Source organism: Tribolium madens, unplaced genomic scaffold (genome assembly GCF_015345945.1).
Source record: "Tribolium madens isolate multiple individuals breed KSU strain unplaced genomic scaffold, Tmad_KSU_1.1 Scaffold_1;HRSCAF=32;Tcas5.2_LG8, whole genome shotgun sequence".
NCBI classification, from domain to species: domain Eukaryota; kingdom Metazoa; phylum Arthropoda; class Insecta; order Coleoptera; family Tenebrionidae; genus Tribolium; species Tribolium madens.
The window spans coordinates 9705939-9723817 of NW_025400984.1; the positions used below are offsets into that span (position 1 = coordinate 9705939).

The following is a 17879-nucleotide window of genomic DNA, read 5'->3' on the forward strand; positions in this document are numbered from 1 at the left end:
AAAAAAGTCAAACAAATGAGAAATTCGATTTTCGGTGTTAAAAAGTTCGTGTTGGTATAAAATAAGTAATCCTGTTTTATGAATTGATAAAAAGTCCCTTTGTGCGTGTGTCTTGTCACCCCATTGTCGTCGAAAATTCCCATGCACCCTGTGCCACCCTGCCCCCTCTCGCGCGCCCCACTCTAGCCCCCCAGTCGTATAAAGCAAAATCTCCGGTCCCTCTCCATCATTCCTCTGCTACTCTCAGTGGTACCAAGTCGTGCAGTGTTGTAAAATGGCCCCAACCCCATACATGGACGAACCCATCTCCCGGACCTACCAGTACCGGAAGGTCATGAAGCCGATGTTGGAGCGGAAACGTCGCGCCCGCATCAACCGGTGTCTAGACGAACTCAAGGAGTTGATGGTGACAGCCCTCCAGAGCGAAGGCGAGAACGTCTCCAAGTTGGAAAAAGCCGATATTTTGGAATTGACAGTGCGCCACCTCCATGGCTTGAAGCGCCAACACCAGCTGGTGATCCCCCCAGAAGGATACGCCGACCGATTCCGCGCCGGTTTCACGCAATGTGCGCAGGAAGTGTCGCAGTTTTTGACCACGCCGTCCGAAACGGTGGACGCCGTCGCCGGGAGGAAGCTCCTCCAGCACCTGGGGGCCTGCGTCAGACAGTTGGAGTGCGCGCAAGTGTATACGCCGCCGGCGTCGCCGCAAGTGAAGGCCTCCATGTGGAGGCCGTGGTGATGATTCACAGTTGGACTTCAATGACTTTAGCTTTAATACTGTGATAGTAGGGTAGATTTTTAGGGCGAAAAAGGTAGATTCGTACCTGAGTGTGATATTTGACTAATTTGTATTTCCTCACAAATGCAATCTTTATAATTAATTAAAATAAATCATTTTTAAATAAGTAATTTTTTGTTTATTTACCGGATAATAAGGTATTTCCCAAGCACACTACGATTCAAAATCGGATATTATGTAGTTGGCGACATCTAGCCAGCGCGGGATCAGGTTTCAAGTTGGTATCTTTATTCTTAGATGGCGCAAGATCTACAATATTTTTTTCGTTTTGACTCGATTAAAAAATAATAAAATTAAAAAAAATGTAAATTAATTTTTGAATAACTTTTTTTCTTTGATCCAAATTTTAAGTAAATCTGTTAATATTTAAGAAAAAAAAACGGCAAGCTCTGTAGAATTTTTATTTATGGCCCGATTTTAAAAATTAAATGGCTTTTAATATCGTATAAGCTGACCATTTTAGAATTTTTTAATGTCATAACAGGGTGTTACAAAAAGAGTGTAGAATATTTACCGAGGTAATAATATGAACCAAAATAAGCAGAAAAGTTTTAACAATCATGGGTCCGGAACGTAAGGGTTTCGGAGATATGGAAGATTATTTCCGTTTTTTGTTTATATTTTGCAATTTTTGCAAATTTAAAAAGGAGGTAAAAAAACACATGTTTATTAAGACTTTTTTGTTTATTTTGGTCTACCTATACTATTACCTCCTTAAATATTTTAAACTCTTTATAAACACCCTGTATTTTGTGCATATCCAACTTTATAATTATTAAAATTAAATCCCATATTCTTTTTTAATAATGTGGAAAGTATTAGTTTTCTTGATACAAACATCATGTGTAATATGTTTCATTTCTACTAAAAATTGTTGTTTAAAAAAATTTTCAAAGTTGGAAAAAAATAATAAGAGTTACCTAATAAAATCTAGTTGCCTGGTGTCAAGTAAGGCAATGTCATTATTGTAATGTCAAAAAGCATCAAATGGAAAAAAATATTTCAACCATCTTTGAAAATTTTTAATAAGTTTTTATTTAATAAGAAAAACATTATTTTTAGTGTAATTAATTTATTTCAGGAGTTTCTCTTATTTATTTATTTTGCTTACTTTTAATAAGATTATTGTTAACGTAATTTTTTTATTTACACCATGCAACTAGATTTTATTAACTGTTATTATTTTTTTTTCAACTTTGATAACTGACTTTTTTTTATATGATAGAAAAATCGACCAAAATCTCAACAAAAATCAAAAAAGTTTTCAACCTTAAAATTCTTCCTTATAACGTTTTTTTACATTTCTAGAGTTCTTATAGTCTCAAATAAGTGCATAAAATGTTATTGGGTCAACTTTCAAAAATTTTGAATTTTTTGAGTTTTTCAAGGTGAGCCGGTAGTAAAATCGTAAAAATAGTCAATTTACCTTAAGTCGTAAAAACGCTTGAAATATGGTTTTCTAGACGTAAAATTACTCGCTGAACACGATTCAACTAGTTAGAATACTCTACGATGCATAGTTTTTGAGATATTGAGTAATAAAGTTAAGACTAAGGCTAAAAGGTATAAGCACTATATCAGATTTTGACCAAAAATCAAAATTTTTTGATTCTTATGAAAAACTAGTACTACATTAAAATTAACCGGAGAACACGCCTGCACGAACCCTGTTGACCTAAGACTCATAGTTTTTGAGATATGAATTTTTTTTTTGAAAAAACTAAAAATGGCTCTGTACCCGGAACTATAACCCGGAGCGACTTCCGGTTTGCGCCAGTAATTAGATAATTTTAAGCTAATTTTAATGGTTTTTACCCCTTTGCTCTAAATTCTATAGTTTCGTAGAAAAACGCGTTTAAAGTTTCACAATTTTGAATATTTTCACTTTTTGAACGGCGATTACGGCCAAACTATTAGACTTAGAGCAATAAGTCCAACTTCATCGTTATCAGCATAAGAAAATCTATCGACTGAGGCCAAAGCCAAGTCGATATCTCGCAAAAAAAATTTGAATTTTTAAACGCCGATTACGGCGAAACTAAAGGAGATAGCGCAAAATAATTGGGAAATTCGTAATTAGCGCCTCAAAATCTATCGGATAAGATAGGTTTAAATTGAATCTAAGACATGTTCAAAAACACTAGTTTTTTTTAGTGTTAACAAATTTTTACTTTTTTTTATTTTGTAAATTGCGGCAAAACTGTGTCTCAATGGTATAATATTTTGACCTAAACCTATGTAAAATGTTCCGGGGAATCGATTGGTGTTAAAAAAACTGCAAAATTCCTAATAGTTTTGAAGTTATAGTCGGATTTATATTTTCCATACTTTTGAATTTATCAGAAATTTTCTCGATAACTATTCATCGTAGAGCACTGAACTTTTTAATATATGATAGAAAATTCAATTTTCTATCCAACGGTACCAAATATAAGAGGTTATCTCTAATAAGTCCGGAGTTATTGCCATTAGACCGCTCCGGGTACCAAAAATCGACCAAAATCTCGACAAAAATCAAAAAAAAAAATTAACTTTAAAATTGATCCATTTAACGTTTTTTACATTTCTAGAGGTCTTATAGACTCAAATAAGGGCATAAAATCTTATTGGGTCAACTTTCAAAAATTTTGAATTTTTAACTTAAGTCGCATTACGATAAATCAAATAGATCAGCGGGTCATTTTAGAGAAACCCCTCAATTCTTTTTTTTTTTCCACTTTTTACGATCGAGCTTTGGGACCCCTATAATTTTATTTAGAATCAAAATTAAGACTTATTGGTAGTTTTTGGTCGGGCCAAAATTTCGTAAATTTCGCAATTTTTAGAACTTTGAAAGTTGTTTTAAGCCTAAAATATTAATTGACAAGATTAAGAAAAATCACGAGAATCGAATGGTGAACAATCAACCTCAAAAAAAAATTCTTCTGATATAAATTAATTGAATATCTCGGTTTTTAGTCCACCAAAAAATCTCAAATTGTGGAATTTTATTCTTCATTCAGAACCCTACTATATGACATAAAACAAGTTGCATGTATACAAAATACTTTAGGGGTGGGTTTTTCAAACCAAAAATAAACCTATCGTGTCACCCCTCATACATCTTAGATAAAAGCATAGATTTTAAAAATATAAAATGAAGTAGGTATTTTGTTTTTCCTAAGCGAGATACGAAAATGACCATCGTCAAAATCAAATTTGACTTGACTACTCGATAGAACCTTTCATTGCACATATTTTTTGAGATACTTCATTTTTACGTGCGACGCATACTTTTCAAGATAATCACGTTGAAATTTTCCAGATTTGAATTTCCGCGCTTCATTGCAATTTGTTAAGGTTGGTAATAGTCAGCATACATACCCACATGCGTGTATTTGTGGTTGCATCAGTTTTGGAAGTTATAACAAATGGGTCAATCCCACTTGGACAAATTTATCTAGAACGCAATTAAAAAGCGCAGTTTACATATTAATTCTAATTTGCATCGTTTAAAGTAATGTTGGGGGCGCTCTTGGTGGAAAAATATCATATTTGGTGTGATTTAATTAATTATGTCAAATGGGAGTTCGCGCTATTGCCACTTATAACAATTCGCATTCTCCCTAATAATGGTCTTGGCAATTCCGACCTAACCTCATTTGTAATTAGTGCTCATTTTGTCATTTCTATTTTGGTGTAAAATGGACGAAAAATCATTTTCGGGTGTTGAACTGAGCCCCTGGCTGGTCCGGCAGTGTGCCACTATAGGTAGCCCCCCTTTTTTCCTTCCGAGTGAGTTTTTTCGCACTATTACTTTGCAGGTGTGCGGAGCCCTACCGCCATCCAGGCGCACTGCATCCCCCAAATCCTCGCCGGACGCGACTGCATCGGGGCTGCCAAAACCGGCAGTGGCAAAACCCTAGCATTCGCCTTGCCCATCCTCCAGAAACTCTCTGAAGACCCTTACGGAATCTTCGCTCTTGTTTTGACCCCCACGCGGGAACTGGCGTTTCAAATCGCCGACCAGTTTGCGGTAATTGGTAAAGTGGTGAATTTGCGTCATTGTGTCGTAGTTGGGGGCATGGATATGGTGGCGCAGGGCAAGGAGTTGGCCCGGAAGCCCCACATTGTGGTGGCTACGCCCGGCCGTCTAGCCGACCATTTGGAAAGTTGCAACACGTTTAATTTCACTAAACTGAGATTTTTGGTGCTTGATGAGGCTGATAGACTATTAGGGGGGTCTTTTGATGAACAAATTAAGACAATTTTTCAAAATTTGCCCAAAAAACGTCAAAATTTATTTTTTTCGGCCACGATTACCGATACTTTGGAGAAACTCAAGTGTGTAACTGGGAGTGAAGTGTTTTTTTATGAAGCCCCCACAGAGGTGGCCACTGTGGAACAATTGGAACAAAATTACGTTTTGTGTCCCAAAGATGTGAAAGACGCGTATTTAGTGGAGACAATTAGGACTTATCGGGGGCAAAATAAGGGGGGAAATATTTTGATTTTCACAAACACTTGCAAGTAAAATTAACATTTGTTAGTTTTTCCTCGATTAATTATCTTTTTCTAGGAATTGCCAAGTGTTATCAATGACCTTGAATGAAGTCGGGTTTGAAAATGTCGCTCTTCATGCGATGATGAAACAGCAACAGAGATTAGCCGCCTTGGCGAAATTTAAATCAAACACAATTAAAATTCTCTTAGCTACTGATGTTGCAAGTCGAGGTCTTGACATTCCCACTGTTGAATTAGTAATAAATCATAATATCCCCAAAATACCCAAAGAATACATTCACAGGGTTGGTAGAACTGCAAGAGCGGGGAGGAACGGGCGAGCAATCAGTCTGGTAACCCCCTATGATATCAAATTGTTGCAAACCATAGAACAACACATTAATACTAAATTAACCGAATTTAAATTGGATGGTAATTTTTTTAATTTTTTTTTGTGTTTGTTAAGTTGTGGGTTGTAGATAGCGAAGTTGGTAAAATTTTCACTCAAATTTCTGTGACTAAAAGTGAGGCCTATATAAAACTCGACGAGCAAGATTTCTATGAACGAAAAATGATAAATAAAAGGAAGAAATGGATGATGGAAGGGTTAGATCCGGACGAGGAAGAGGAGAAATTTTTGAAGACAATCAAGAGAAGTAAAAAGACGAAAAAGAATAAGAAACAAAAGGACCAATGAAACTAGATTAATTAATTTTGTTTTTGTAAATTTAAATAAACCAATTTAAATTAGAATTAGAAAATTCGTAAAAATGGTCAATTTTTTTTCGCTCTGAGATTTTTAAAAACCTTGAAATTGAGACGCTGTCAAAGCTGTCAAATGTTAGTTTCTTTTATTTTATGCCCAAGTCACTTTTGCAGGCTGTCCTTTTGACATAATTATCAGCGCCATCATGTGTTGAATTTTCGTAAATAGCCACGTCACTCGAGTTGTTTGTCGTGTGTATTCCCATAAAATTAGTTAAAATATGAACATTTTTCGTTTAACGGGAGATTTGGCCCATCTCCTAGCCATAATAATTCTTCTGTTGAAAATATGGAAGACGAGGTCGTGTGCAGGTGATTATTTGTAGGAGCCATCGACGCCGGCGTTTCGCCTATTTATTTTAGGGGCTCCACATCATTAACTGACATTTTTAGGTATTTCCGGCAAGAGCCAAATCCTCTTTGCAATAGTATACACCACAAGATACTTGGACTTGGTGACGACTTATGTGTCAGCTTACAACACCCTCATGAAGATTTTCTTCCTCGCATCATCGTTTGCCACTGTTTACTTAATTTATGTCAAGTTTAAGGCCACTTATGATCACAACCATGACACTTTTCGAATCGAATTTCTCATTCTGCCAGCTGTTATTTTGGCCCTTTTGATAAATCACGCATTTACGCCTCTTGAAGTAACAACAAATCTTACAATTATTTTAAGTTATTTGTTTTGTTCTAGATCTTATGGACTTTTAGTATTTATTTAGAATCTGTGGCTATTTTGCCACAACTATTCATGGTCAGTAAGACTGGTGAAGCTGAAAGTATTACTTCCCATTATTTGTTTGCGTTGGGATCCTATCGGGGGCTCTACATTTTGAATTGGATCTATCGTTATGCAATGGAAAGCCATTACGATTTAATTGCTATAGTTGCAGGAATCGTACAGACGGTTCTTTATTGTGACTTTTTCTATCTCTATATCACTAAAGGTGAGTTAATCTATTTTAATTCAAAAGAGAAAATGTGGTATTTTTTTTTAGTTCTTAAAGGCAAAAAGTTGCAATTGCCAGCTTAGAGGGTTTTTTTTGTACAAACGAGTCGTTGTGTAATTTTTCCTTGAAATAAATATTGTTTTAAGTGAGTTTTTCAAGTTGGTTTTACTTTTTCTACGTGTTGATGGCATTAAACTAGGAATTCATCATTCTGTGATTTTTTTTATAAATTGCTTGTTTAAAAAGTAAAAGATGGAACTGCTTTCATATGAAAAAGTCATATTATATGTGACTTTTATTCTCATCAGGAAACATGCTGTGTACATAGTTACTAGACTTCCTAGTTTTGATAATTGTTACACCGTATTTTGATTTTTGCTTCCGACAAAAATGTAATTTTATGTAATAAATTTATTTCGATTTTTGTGTTGTTTTATACCATACCTAATTCTTATATACGTATGCTTTTTCACCAAAAGCAACAGTTACACTATACAGATTGATCTTTTCGTAGTATTTTTTGAAAATTTTATTACATTTATAACCCTTTAAAAGAAAATTTTAATTGTTTCTTATATTATTATTTCTTTTTTCCAATTTGCGTTTATTAACGTCTCCAGTAAGAGTCGTTTATGGCTATCTATAAAAACCACACTGTACTTTAATGAATTTAGGGTTATTTAGTTTTTGCATGCCGCTTCTGACTTGTCAGGTAACAAATTTTGCGTTGTTGATTCGGCAATTTCGGACGGAGTGCAAACTAAATTCTGTTGGTTCATATTTTATTTATTATTATTATGTTGTAACAATAATAACTAATAATTTGTAAATTTTATTTTTAATGACAGACGGCAGAAATGACTCAAAAAAACCGATACCAACTAACACAAAATTCTCTAGGCGACAAAAATATATTTTTTTTAATTAAAATAAAAAAAAGGGGGCGCAAATTAGAAAAAATTGCATAAAATACTCGTTTTATCATGGCATTGGCGCACTCATCCCATAGAAAACTCGCCTATGGCTCGTTTTACGAAAATTATGATTTTAAAAATAGAAATTATCTTGTTCCTATTATCAAAGTTATCCGTGTGTAAAGAAGTTTTGACAACTTTTTGGCACTTCTCAATACGAAACGGCAGATTATTTTTAACACATTTAAGCCTTGTTGAGCCTAATTCGAAGACTAAAATGTTGTATTAAACTTGTTTGGGTGTAAATCGGACGCTTAATTCCACCTCGTGGAATAAACACGCAAAAGGTGTTGCTAACAAGAAAAGTCCCACTTTTCTCAGTTATTTTGGGTTAAACAATGTTATCAGTTTCTATTAAGTACACGAATAAATTAGTTTTTAAGTTTAAAAATGTTGCCAACCTGACTAAAATAAAATACCCCGTCCTTTCTGACATAACCTCATTTGTTGCAAAAATTCTGTGATCAAAAAGTGGTGTTTTCGATCGTTTAGAAAATGTCCCATCAGCAGGAAAAACCGCTAAAAATCTCAAAACAATTACGTTTAAAAGCTCATGAATTCCTCTCGTCTCGCAAAAATCCCGAAAATTTGTTAACAATCGTACGTCATTTCGAATCGGGTGCGGACCTGTCATCATGTTTACTCACTTTGGAATTGATATTTACGAATTTATTAAAAGACAGGGACATGTACGTAGAAGTTATTCCATTAAAACCCATAGAAAAAAATGAGACGAATCAATACAAGGAATGGTTGAGGAACTTGTACGAAAATTGCTTTAATAAAATACTTGAAACGTTTGAGAATGATTCGAATAAGATTCAAATTCAGGGTAAGTAAATGTTGGGTTTTTGGGAGTGTTGGGTGTTGACTGGGTGTTTTTAAGGTTTGTCCACTGCCATGAATATTCTCTCATGTGAAGGCAAATTTCCCTTGGAAAATAAAGGGAATTTGGAGTGTTATGTACCATTGAATAGGCTAAAGCCCATTTTAATGAAACTACTTTCAAACAAGCACAATAACATTCATCTTATAAATAAGTACACCGAATATCTTCTTTATAGCGACATTTTATTCTTTTCCTGGAAACTCCTACCGCCACTGACTGCAAAAACCAATCCAAATGAAACCTACATAATGAATTATTTGCGCCTCCTTGAAAAACTCGAATTGAAAAAAACCGACGAACAAACCTTGTGCGGAACTGAAACCGGTAAATAAATCGCTTCAAAATGTCACCATTTTTTAAAAAACCCATATTTTTCCAGCATTTGACGAGAATGTGCCCCTTCGAGCGTTGAATAAAGTGTGGCATTGCGTCATGTTGTGGGACCACAGTCCTCAGACTCACAAACAACTCTTGATTGTGCTTCTCGAACGCGTCCTTCCCCACCTGGAAAAACCCCTTTTCTTAACGGACTTCCTCATGGATTCGCTCGACGTGGGAGGCCCCATCAGTTTACTCGCTCTTCAAGGAATCTTTACCATGATCCAAGTTTACAATTTAAACTATCCCAATATTTTCGCCAAATTGTACTCGATGTTTGAACCGGAGATTTTTCACACCAAGTATAAGGCGCGCCTTTTCTACTTATCCGATTTGTTTCTCAGCTCGACTCATCTGCCTGAGAATCTGGTCGCAGCTTTCGCCAAACGATTGGCGCGTTTGGCCCTCATTGCGCCGTCCGAGGACGTCGTCGTCATTTGCATGTTTATAGGGAATTTGATTTTGAGGTGGTTTCTCATTGTTTTTATTTGAATTATGTATTCATTAAAGTGTCCATTTTAGACATCCGGGTCTTAAATGTTTGTTAAATAATCCGACGGAAGGAAACGTAATCAGCGCAGATGATCCCTACATAATGGAAGAGCGAGATCCGATTAAATCGAACGCAATCAACAGTTCTTTATGGGAATTGAAGAGTCTTCAACAGCATTCGATACCGAGTGTTGCCACCGCCGCCAAATTCATCAATTCGCCTTTGCCCACGATCGAATGGGACCTAAGTCGGATCTTGGATGAAACTGGAGACGATATTTTCGATAAAGAGGTCAAAAAACACGGAAAACTAATCGCATTGGCTTTTGACAAGTCACATGATCAGATTTTACATTATTGGAACTTTTAATAATAATTCGTTACAAGACTGGGAGATAATGGCCGCAAATTATAGATTTTCAATGATTATGTATTGTAGATATTTCATTGTGATATGGAACGGACTATTTCCAAAAAGGGCGTGCCTTGAAGGCCATTATTTGCGTCAGGACATATCTAAAATGTGTTCCAAATTGCCGCCGTTAAATCACTTGTTGCTATGTAACACGAAAATATTTTACTTCTTACCTAGCAAAAATAACACCCATATCGGCAATTTGAGACAAATTCTACAGGTGTCTCAAAATTCGCGCACTTCCTCGAAAAGGAGTAATTGGGTAGTCCTCCAGAGTACTGAAAAAATGCCCTCTGTCAAAAAATTTTGACGTATGACATATTTTTATGTCTATTTATTGATATGGATAATCCTGTATGTTTTTTTTATAATTATTTAATAAAAGTACAAAAATTTTCCCAATAAAAGCCACAAATAACACTAAACAGAGTTACAATTTAAGATACAGCTTTCTTAATAGCCTGTAACAAACAAAACTTGGAAAATTATTTTTCCAACAGAAATAAATAGTGTCAAAATGCAAAATTTAAACTCTTAATATTTTTTCAGTACTCTGGGGGGCTACTCAATTACTCCTTTTCATGGAGTGGGTGAATTTTGAGATACTCTGTATTATGGAGTAACTTTTTTTTTCCATCATTCATTTCAGCTTACAACCTCAATGTATTTTTGTTGTCTTTCAATTGATTAAAAAAAAACCTATTCATATTTGAAAGGTGGTCTTTTAATGCCTATGGTAATGTTAAAAACAAAAAAAAAAACATCGCAGTGTTATTTTTATCTATGTATGTATTAATTACTTATTTAGGATAGTATTTCTTAATGTGTATTGTTATTTCTAATTTTTGATGTTGAATAAAATGTTGCTTTTTCACTTTGTCTCTTATTCTTTGGCAAGTATTTATTGAATTATGATTTGTGATCGTTTTAAAATAACTTTTTTCAATTTTGTGTCTGAAAGAAAGCTTATTTCGTTTTCTAATGAGTCTTTTCAACACCAAATCGGGTGCTGAAATAAACTAGTGCCTACAATTTACTTTCTAAAAGTTGGTAATGGGGATTTTCAGCGGCGTTTTGAGCGACTTCTCTTTTGTCAGGTGATGATGTGCATGAAATATATTGTTAATTCAACAAAATTTTGAAAAATACTTGAGAACTGACACTTTGAAAATCGAACTTTCAAACTTTATGACATTTATTACCAACCACAACATTATTAGAGCAAAAGCACCTAAATTTTTAAAAATTGACTTTTAAAGTCATAGTGGCCACTTCACTGTGTAAATTTTTAAAAATTGAGTTGTGTAAATCCGACTTCAAACATCCAATTGTTTTTAAGGACATATCTATCAAAAATGACAATTCAGAAAAAGTGAACTCGTTCCACAAATTTTGCCTTACGAAACGCGTTTTTTAATACTAATAATATACTTTTAGAACTTTCCAAGGTTCAAAAACCTCTATAAAAAAGGGAACCACTTGGACAGTTGCTAAAACTGCAGAAATCAAGTTGTAATTGTTTTCACTTATGTAACAATTGAAAATATTCATTGTACAGTTGCGGAATTAAAATTTCGGCAGTATTATCATTTTCATAATGTAAACTCTAAAACAACCTTTACATTAATAACCTCATTTTTTACTCTTGTCATATTTATGTCATTTTAAATATCAGTCATAATGACAGTAAAAGGTAGTTTACAGTGAATTTTTTAAAGTAACAGAAAAATACTGTCCGAAATTTTAATTCCGTAACTGTACATACAATTAATCCCAATGCAAAAAGGTAAAATAAAAAACTAAGTGATTTACTTTTTAAAAATGGTAAAAAATTATTAATGAATGACAATTTCAAATTAATGACAGCTATTATATCTTTCTATCAAAAATATGTACAACTTGTCAACTATGATTGACAGTAGCTAAAAATAAGGTTAACAGTCCTAAAGCAAACTTTACAATTTAATGTCACTCAAGTGACATTGACGACCAAAGTATTTTGTCTCCAACTGTACTAACCTCATTTTTTACTCTTGTCATGCTTATGTTATTTTGACTCATTTACTTTCAAAAATTGTGATTTGTGGCATAATAACGGGTAGGCAGCAGATCAAAACGATGATTTGATTACACTTACCTAGTTCAATTAATAAATTTCTTAAGACAGACAAATTGTTTAATTAACAATTTTAACAAAAAAAAATAAATTTAATTGTCAATGTCAGTCGTGATGACAGTAAAAAGCAGTTTACAGTGGGAGACAAAATACTTTGGTCGTCAATGTCACTTGAGTGACATTAAATTGTAAAGCATGCTTTAGGACTGTTAACCTTATTTTTAGCTACTGTCAATCATAGTTGACAAGTTGTACATATTTTTGATAGAAAAATATAATAGATGTCATTAATTTGAAATTGACATTCATTTTAACGTTAAAGCTTGAATTACATTAAAGTGTCAGAAAAGTGACGACCAAAGTATTTTGTCTCCAACTGTACAAATGCTGCCCGAAATTTTAATTCCGCAACTGTATTTAGTACTTAAAGTAAAGATCAACATAAATGACTGATTTTTTTAATAAAATATTCCCAACACTTGATTCTTACATAAATTCAATTATTCAATAACAAAAAAAATCACAATCTTTCCTGCAACAGATCCCATGCTTTCTTGACCTGTTTCCCTGTAAATTCCACGTCCCATAAGGGACACAACACGACATTGGCCTCCTCGACATACGCTTTATTACTCGGTTGACTGTCAATCCGTGCAATCGCCTGTTCTTCTGTCAATTTATTCCTTGCAATTAGCCGTTTGACAGCCTCATCACGAGGCACCAAAGTACACCAAATTTCGTGACAAAATCTTTGCCAACCCGCCGTTAAAAGAACAGCAGCTTCTACAACCACAACCCGATTTTTGCTGTTTTTGATCATTTTTTGAACCTCATCGGCGATTGCTGGCCACACTAAACCGTTCAATTTCCTCAAAGCCTCCTGAAAACAATCGTTAAACGACCGCGATAACTTCTCAGGGGGGAAATACCGAATCGGAAAAAACAATAGACCCTAAAACCTTTCGGTCGATTTCGCCTTCAGACGTCAATACCGAATCACCGAAACAATTGACGATTTTCTCATGACATGGTCTACCAGATTTGTACGCATCATGACCAATTAAATCGCAGTTGATTATTTCAGCTTCGTGGTGTTTCAACCAATTGGCAACACCGGATTTACCACTGGCAACACCGCCTGTCAATCCGATAACGTAAGGCCGATTTGGAATATTTTTTTTGATTACAGGTCGTAGAAGAGTGCCCAAAAGGCGGATACGACAAGTACTAGAACTTATCTTCAATTCTTCGTGTGAATTCGGATAAGGTTCGTCGATTAATTTCACAGAATGAACATCAAGTGTTTTCATTTGTTTTTTTAAACGTACTAGAAAAAAAAAACAAAATTTTTTGAAAATTATCTCAATTATTCGTACTTTCGTTGATTTTTTGGCCGCCTTTTACAGTTTCTTCACTAACGACAATCATTTCCATCGTCGGATCCGTGATTGAAGGACCAAAAGGATCCGAAATTGGCACCACGTGATACTCTAACTCGGCGCAAATGTCTGTTAAGAAATTCTCGACGTTTTGGATTCGTACGTTTAGATTTTCAATGAGTTCCCATAGTATTTTACCTAATGAAAAAAAAAGGGGGATTTTTTTTAAGATTGCAATGCTACCAACCAGGAAACATGGATTCTTCAGTAACTCCCACAGTTACTTTAAATCTGCTCCTTAATACTGCTTCAGTCAAAAGCAACTTGTGGGCTGTGTGAAGTCTATCAAAGGTGCCCCCGACAACAGTGTGATTATAAATCTTGTTATCATCATCACAACTGAAATTTTCCAAATTTCCGGAATCTAAAGTCACAACATTATATTCGGAGGCAATGTTAGCAACTTTCGTTTTAATAAAATTATCAATGTCAGTTTTACTGTGAATTCTATCAAAAATTATTAAATCTATATTGGATTTGGTTTGGATTTGTTTCACTGTTTGATATTTCAAACCAGACAAAAGGACACGAACGTCGAGGTTTTGGCAATGTGTAGCAGCCTAAAAACAGAATTTTAACTTTGTTATCACAGTTTTTCAGTCAATTACCTGGGAATAAATTCCATAAAGTGTCTTACTATACTTTGGCCATGAAGTAAACACGTTTGTGTAAAAATTACCAAAAGGTTCAGTCAAAGCCGACAGTAATTGAATGTAGAGTGTATTTTGTACACGTTTTTGAATCGAAGGCAAAATTTTACCGATTTGTGTTGGATTTGAAACAATTAAAAGACCAGTTTTCGCCAACATTTTCACGATGCATCAACCTTGAATGAAGTGGAAAAACTAACTTGCGTCAGATTTTACGCCTTTTATCTTTTGGTTTACTATTATCAAATTTGAGGTTACGTAATTGTCAGTTGAGATAGAATTTGAGTATTTTTAATTTTTTTTCGACATCATAAAGTAACACAACTTATATGTCTCACATGAAATTGGATTAATTTATTATATTTTTTATTATTTATTTCATTTTAGCAACAAAAACAAAAAATATTTGAACGCACTCCTTGTGACATTTGTCAAATGTCACACTGTCAAAATAATGACTTTGTTTTGATAATTTTCTAACACAAAAAAATGTGTCGAATATAATTTTTTAGAGGCTGTCATTAAATAAATGACGTCTTGTGACCCTCTTGTTGAAACCGAACAAAAAGCCTCAAATGTGGGAGACATAAAAAGTTGTCTTTCGTGTCACCTAAGTGTCCCATTTGAGTGCTTCAAACCCATACCTGATTACAAGTGCGCTAAATGCAAATATCAAACAGATTTAATCATCGAATTGAAGAAACATCAGTGCTACAAACCACCACCCAACAAATCTCAAGTTTATTACTGCACAAAATGTACTTTTAAAACGTATTCACTCGTTGTTTTGACACGACATGACAGCGAGTGTGTGGTTAATTTATCAAACATAAACATTTCAAATACAAACTACGAGACATTTTTCAGTTGTCGACAATTCCTCTTTCTGGTAGTGCGGGACATGAGCATCGAGTGGCTCAAATGCCAACACTGCAACTATATGAGACAGATTCATGGCAATTTAAAGCATCATTTAGCTGCTATTCATCCAGATAAAAATGTCAAATGGCTCAATTGCGAATCGTGTCTTTTCAATGTAGAACAGGTGTTTCTATTGAAACAACACATTTTAGAAGAACACGCAGAAGAAAATATTGCCACCTGTTAAGTTTATTAGAAATACATGTTTTTGTTTAATCCGTTGTTGAGTTTTTCTCAAAATTCCTATATACAGTTACGGAATTAAAATTTCGGGCAGTATTGTCATTTTCATAATGTAAACTCTAAAGCAACCTTTACATTAATAACCTAATTTTAAAACTATTGTCATTTTTGATTTAAAAATAGCATCACTGACAGAAAAGATTAATTGTCAAATGTCAGTCATGATGACAGTAAAGGGTAGTTTACAGTGAACTTTTTAAGGTGACAGAAAAATACTGCCCGAAATTTTAATTCCGCAACTGTACAGTATTTTTCTGTCACTTTTAAAAGTTCACTGCAAACTACCCTTTACTGTCATCATGACTGACATTTGACAATTAAACTTTTTTTTTTGTTAAAATTTTATTTAAACAATTTGTCTGTCTTAGGAAATTTATTACATGAAATAAGTGTAATTAAATCATCGCTTTGATCTGTTGCCTACGCGTTATTATGCCACAAATTACTATTTTTGAAAGTCAAAATAACATAAACATGACAAGAGTAAATAATGAGGTTATTAAAGTAAAGGTTGTTTTAGAGTTTGCATTATGAAAATGACAATAGTGCTCGAAATTTTAATTCCGCAACTGTATACCTACTCAAAATAAATAGTAGTACAGTTGGAGACAAAATACTTTGGTCGTCAATGTCACTTGAATGACATTAAATTGTAAAGTATGCCTTAGGACTGTTAACCTTATTTTTAGCTACTGTCAATCATAGTTGACAGGTTGTATGTACATATTTTTGATAGGAAAATATAATAGCTGTCATTAATTTGAAATTGTCATTTATTTTAACGTTAAAGCTTGAATTACATTAAAATGTCAGAAAAGTGACGACCAAAGTATTTTGTCTCCAACTGTACAAAATTTTACATCTTGTCATTTCTATTTTAAAAATTTGGGGATTAATTATTTTGTTAGGTTTGTTATGGCATAAAATAAAAAATAAACTTGTTCATATTATTATTAATTAAAAACAAGATGGGTTTTATTTTTGTTGGTCAAACAAACGATAATCTACTGAAATAAATGCAAATTATATTATACGGAGTGGTTATAAATGATTTTCATCTAGCCAACTGTGAATTTTCCATGAAAAATAAAAAATGCCGCTTAACGAAAATAGGGGTACCTACTTGTTGTAACTCAAAATTAAAAAATCGCCGTTTACTAACGAAAATAGACTTCAATTATAAACTTGTTTTCTTCCAAAGTATACATTATTATCAATTATTATTGGAAATTAGTTGAAACAAAAATTTAATTAAGAACAATTTATTATTAATTAATAAGTGACACTAATGACAGAACTAGAGCTTTCAAAAAAGTAGAACGGCACAAATAAAGTTACATGCAAAAAAATTACAAAGCTGGCTAGATGAAAATCATTTATAACTAACCACTCTGTATATATATTTGATTGTTTTCTCTGTATGAAAGCGAATTGTATTTTTGAACGTACCCATCTACACTACCAACAACTGTCATTATAGGCGATTTCAAGCGAGATACCGGTAGTAAATAGTATTTACCAATAGAGTTTAAGCGCATTTGGTTATTGTTAGGTTAATGTGTCAGCTTTCATATGACGTCATTATTGAGCCCTTCCTACGTCATTTCCTATAACCGGTAAATACACTCCTCTGGAGTTGTTTTATTATATAGCTGTCTCCCTCGCACGTAAACATATGACAATCGTCCCGGCGGGTATTGAGGTTATAAATGATAACGTTATTTAAAAAATTAAAATAATAAAAGTATGGCCCAAGGAAGTAATAATGACAAATTGTATACCATTATTATTTGTAAAGTAATATTCTATAATATCACTAACATCAAAAAATATGTCTCAAAGACTAACAACAATGATTAGTAATTGTTCATCATCCATTTTTTGAAGTTAAATTCTTAGGTAGGTAAGAAATTACACTAACTTGACATGGTGACAGTTGAAAAAAATATTAAATAAAATAAATAAAAATATAAAAATATTTTTATACTATTATTATTTATCAGATGATAATGGTGGTAACCGGTTACTGTTTTCTGCTTTCAAGCGGTTCGTATGCTATATTGACGTTAATGACAGAATTCCCTAATAAAGGGCAAAACCAAAAATAACCAACGCCCTAACCAAAGTAAATACCGGTAATGCGCTTGAAATCGCCTTATTTTAATTTATTTAAGAAGTGGGGTTATGTTATGAGAATTTGCTTATTGGTTATGTTTTTGGTTGTAAAATGTTGAGAAACAATTACGACGAATGTTTAAAATCGTTTAATTGTAAAAGTGCCGTTTTACAAAAATACACTTGTGATTTGTGTAATTTTAAAACATCCCTTCTCGTCCTCTTGAACAAGCACGTTCGAGAAA

General features: G+C 33.6%; 6 protein-coding genes across 6 annotated transcripts in view; 4 read left to right on the forward strand and 2 right to left on the reverse strand.

Annotated features, from left to right (window-relative positions):
* The window catches only part of LOC123004139 (protein odd-skipped-related 2-like), an 893-nt gene extending 769 nt beyond the window's left edge, over positions 1-124 (reverse strand). The window contains exon 1 of the mRNA XM_044397254.1: positions 120-124. Coding sequence (XP_044253189.1) covers positions 120-124 — 5 coding nt within the window. The remainder of the gene's footprint in view (positions 1-119) is intronic.
* Positions 125-242: 118 nt separating this feature from the next.
* Positions 243-899, forward strand: LOC123003738 (enhancer of split mgamma protein-like). The gene has a single exon (XM_044396708.1). The coding sequence runs from the start codon at positions 275-277 to the stop codon at positions 737-739; it is 465 nt and encodes a 154-aa protein (XP_044252643.1). The 5' UTR covers positions 243-274; the 3' UTR covers positions 740-899.
* Positions 900-4299: 3400 nt separating this feature from the next.
* On the forward strand, positions 4300-6032 carry LOC123003602 (probable ATP-dependent RNA helicase DDX49). The gene is made up of 4 exons (XM_044396465.1): positions 4300-4549; positions 4603-5308; positions 5358-5713; positions 5761-6032. The coding sequence occupies exons 1-4, from the start codon at positions 4483-4485 to the stop codon at positions 5976-5978; spliced, it is 1347 nt and encodes a 448-aa protein (XP_044252400.1). The 5' UTR covers positions 4300-4482; the 3' UTR covers positions 5979-6032.
* A 149-nt stretch (positions 6033-6181) lies between these two features.
* LOC123003705 (ER lumen protein-retaining receptor) lies at positions 6182-7426 on the forward strand. Its single transcript, XM_044396659.1, has 4 exons — positions 6182-6358; positions 6440-6699; positions 6747-6999; positions 7051-7426. The coding sequence occupies exons 1-4, from the start codon at positions 6268-6270 to the stop codon at positions 7083-7085; spliced, it is 639 nt and encodes a 212-aa protein (XP_044252594.1). The 5' UTR covers positions 6182-6267; the 3' UTR covers positions 7086-7426.
* A 951-nt stretch (positions 7427-8377) lies between these two features.
* On the forward strand, positions 8378-10522 carry LOC123003568 (nucleolar complex protein 4 homolog B). The gene is made up of 4 exons (XM_044396385.1): positions 8378-8808; positions 8863-9189; positions 9245-9710; positions 9766-10522. Exons 1-4 carry the CDS (start codon positions 8472-8474, stop codon positions 10103-10105), a joined length of 1470 nt encoding a protein of 489 aa, XP_044252320.1. The 5' UTR covers positions 8378-8471; the 3' UTR covers positions 10106-10522.
* A 2188-nt stretch (positions 10523-12710) lies between these two features.
* Positions 12711-15469, reverse strand: LOC123003975 (bifunctional coenzyme A synthase-like). Its single transcript, XM_044397065.1, has 5 exons — positions 14314-15469; positions 13893-14265; positions 13643-13843; positions 13196-13593; positions 12711-13146 (listed from the first exon to the last, which is right to left on the reverse strand). The coding sequence occupies exons 1-5, from the start codon at positions 14512-14514 to the stop codon at positions 12787-12789; spliced, it is 1533 nt and encodes a 510-aa protein (XP_044253000.1). The 5' UTR covers positions 14515-15469; the 3' UTR covers positions 12711-12786.
* Between the last annotated feature and the right edge of the window lie 2410 nt (positions 15470-17879).

Excerpts from the sequence above, each read along its gene's own strand:
- LOC123003738 (XM_044396708.1), top strand. The coding sequence starts at position 275 with ATGGCCCCAACCCCATACATGGACGAACCCATCTCCCGGACCTACCAG.
- LOC123003602 (XM_044396465.1), top strand. The coding sequence starts at position 4,483 with ATGGACGAAAAATCATTTTCGGGTGTTGAACTGAGCCCCTGGCTGGTC. Across the intron at positions 4,550-4,602 it reads CCGGCAGTGTGCCACTATAG|GTGTGCGGAGCCCTACCGCC; the intron begins GTAGCCCCCCTT and ends ATTACTTTGCAG. Across the intron at positions 5,309-5,357 it reads ATTTTCACAAACACTTGCAA|GAATTGCCAAGTGTTATCAA; the intron begins GTAAAATTAACA and ends ATCTTTTTCTAG.
- LOC123003705 (XM_044396659.1), top strand. The coding sequence starts at position 6,268 with ATGAACATTTTTCGTTTAACGGGAGATTTGGCCCATCTCCTAGCCATA. Across the intron at positions 6,700-6,746 it reads ACGCATTTACGCCTCTTGAA|ATCTTATGGACTTTTAGTAT; the intron begins GTAACAACAAAT and ends GTTTTGTTCTAG. Across the intron at positions 7,000-7,050 it reads CTATCTCTATATCACTAAAG|TTCTTAAAGGCAAAAAGTTG; the intron begins GTGAGTTAATCT and ends ATTTTTTTTTAG.
- LOC123003568 (XM_044396385.1), top strand. The coding sequence starts at position 8,472 with ATGTCCCATCAGCAGGAAAAACCGCTAAAAATCTCAAAACAATTACGT. Across the intron at positions 8,809-8,862 it reads GAATAAGATTCAAATTCAGG|GTTTGTCCACTGCCATGAAT; the intron begins GTAAGTAAATGT and ends GGTGTTTTTAAG. Across the intron at positions 9,190-9,244 it reads CTTGTGCGGAACTGAAACCG|CATTTGACGAGAATGTGCCC; the intron begins GTAAATAAATCG and ends ATATTTTTCCAG.
- LOC123003975 (XM_044397065.1), bottom strand. The coding sequence starts at position 14,514 with ATGTTGGCGAAAACTGGTCTTTTAATTGTTTCAAATCCAACACAAATC. Across the intron at positions 14,266-14,313 it reads TTTATGGAATTTATTCCCAG|GCTGCTACACATTGCCAAAA; the intron begins GTAATTGACTGA and ends TTCTGTTTTTAG. Across the intron at positions 13,147-13,195 it reads CTATTGTTTTTTCCGATTCG|GAGGCTTTGAGGAAATTGAA; the intron begins GTATTTCCCCCC and ends GATTGTTTTCAG.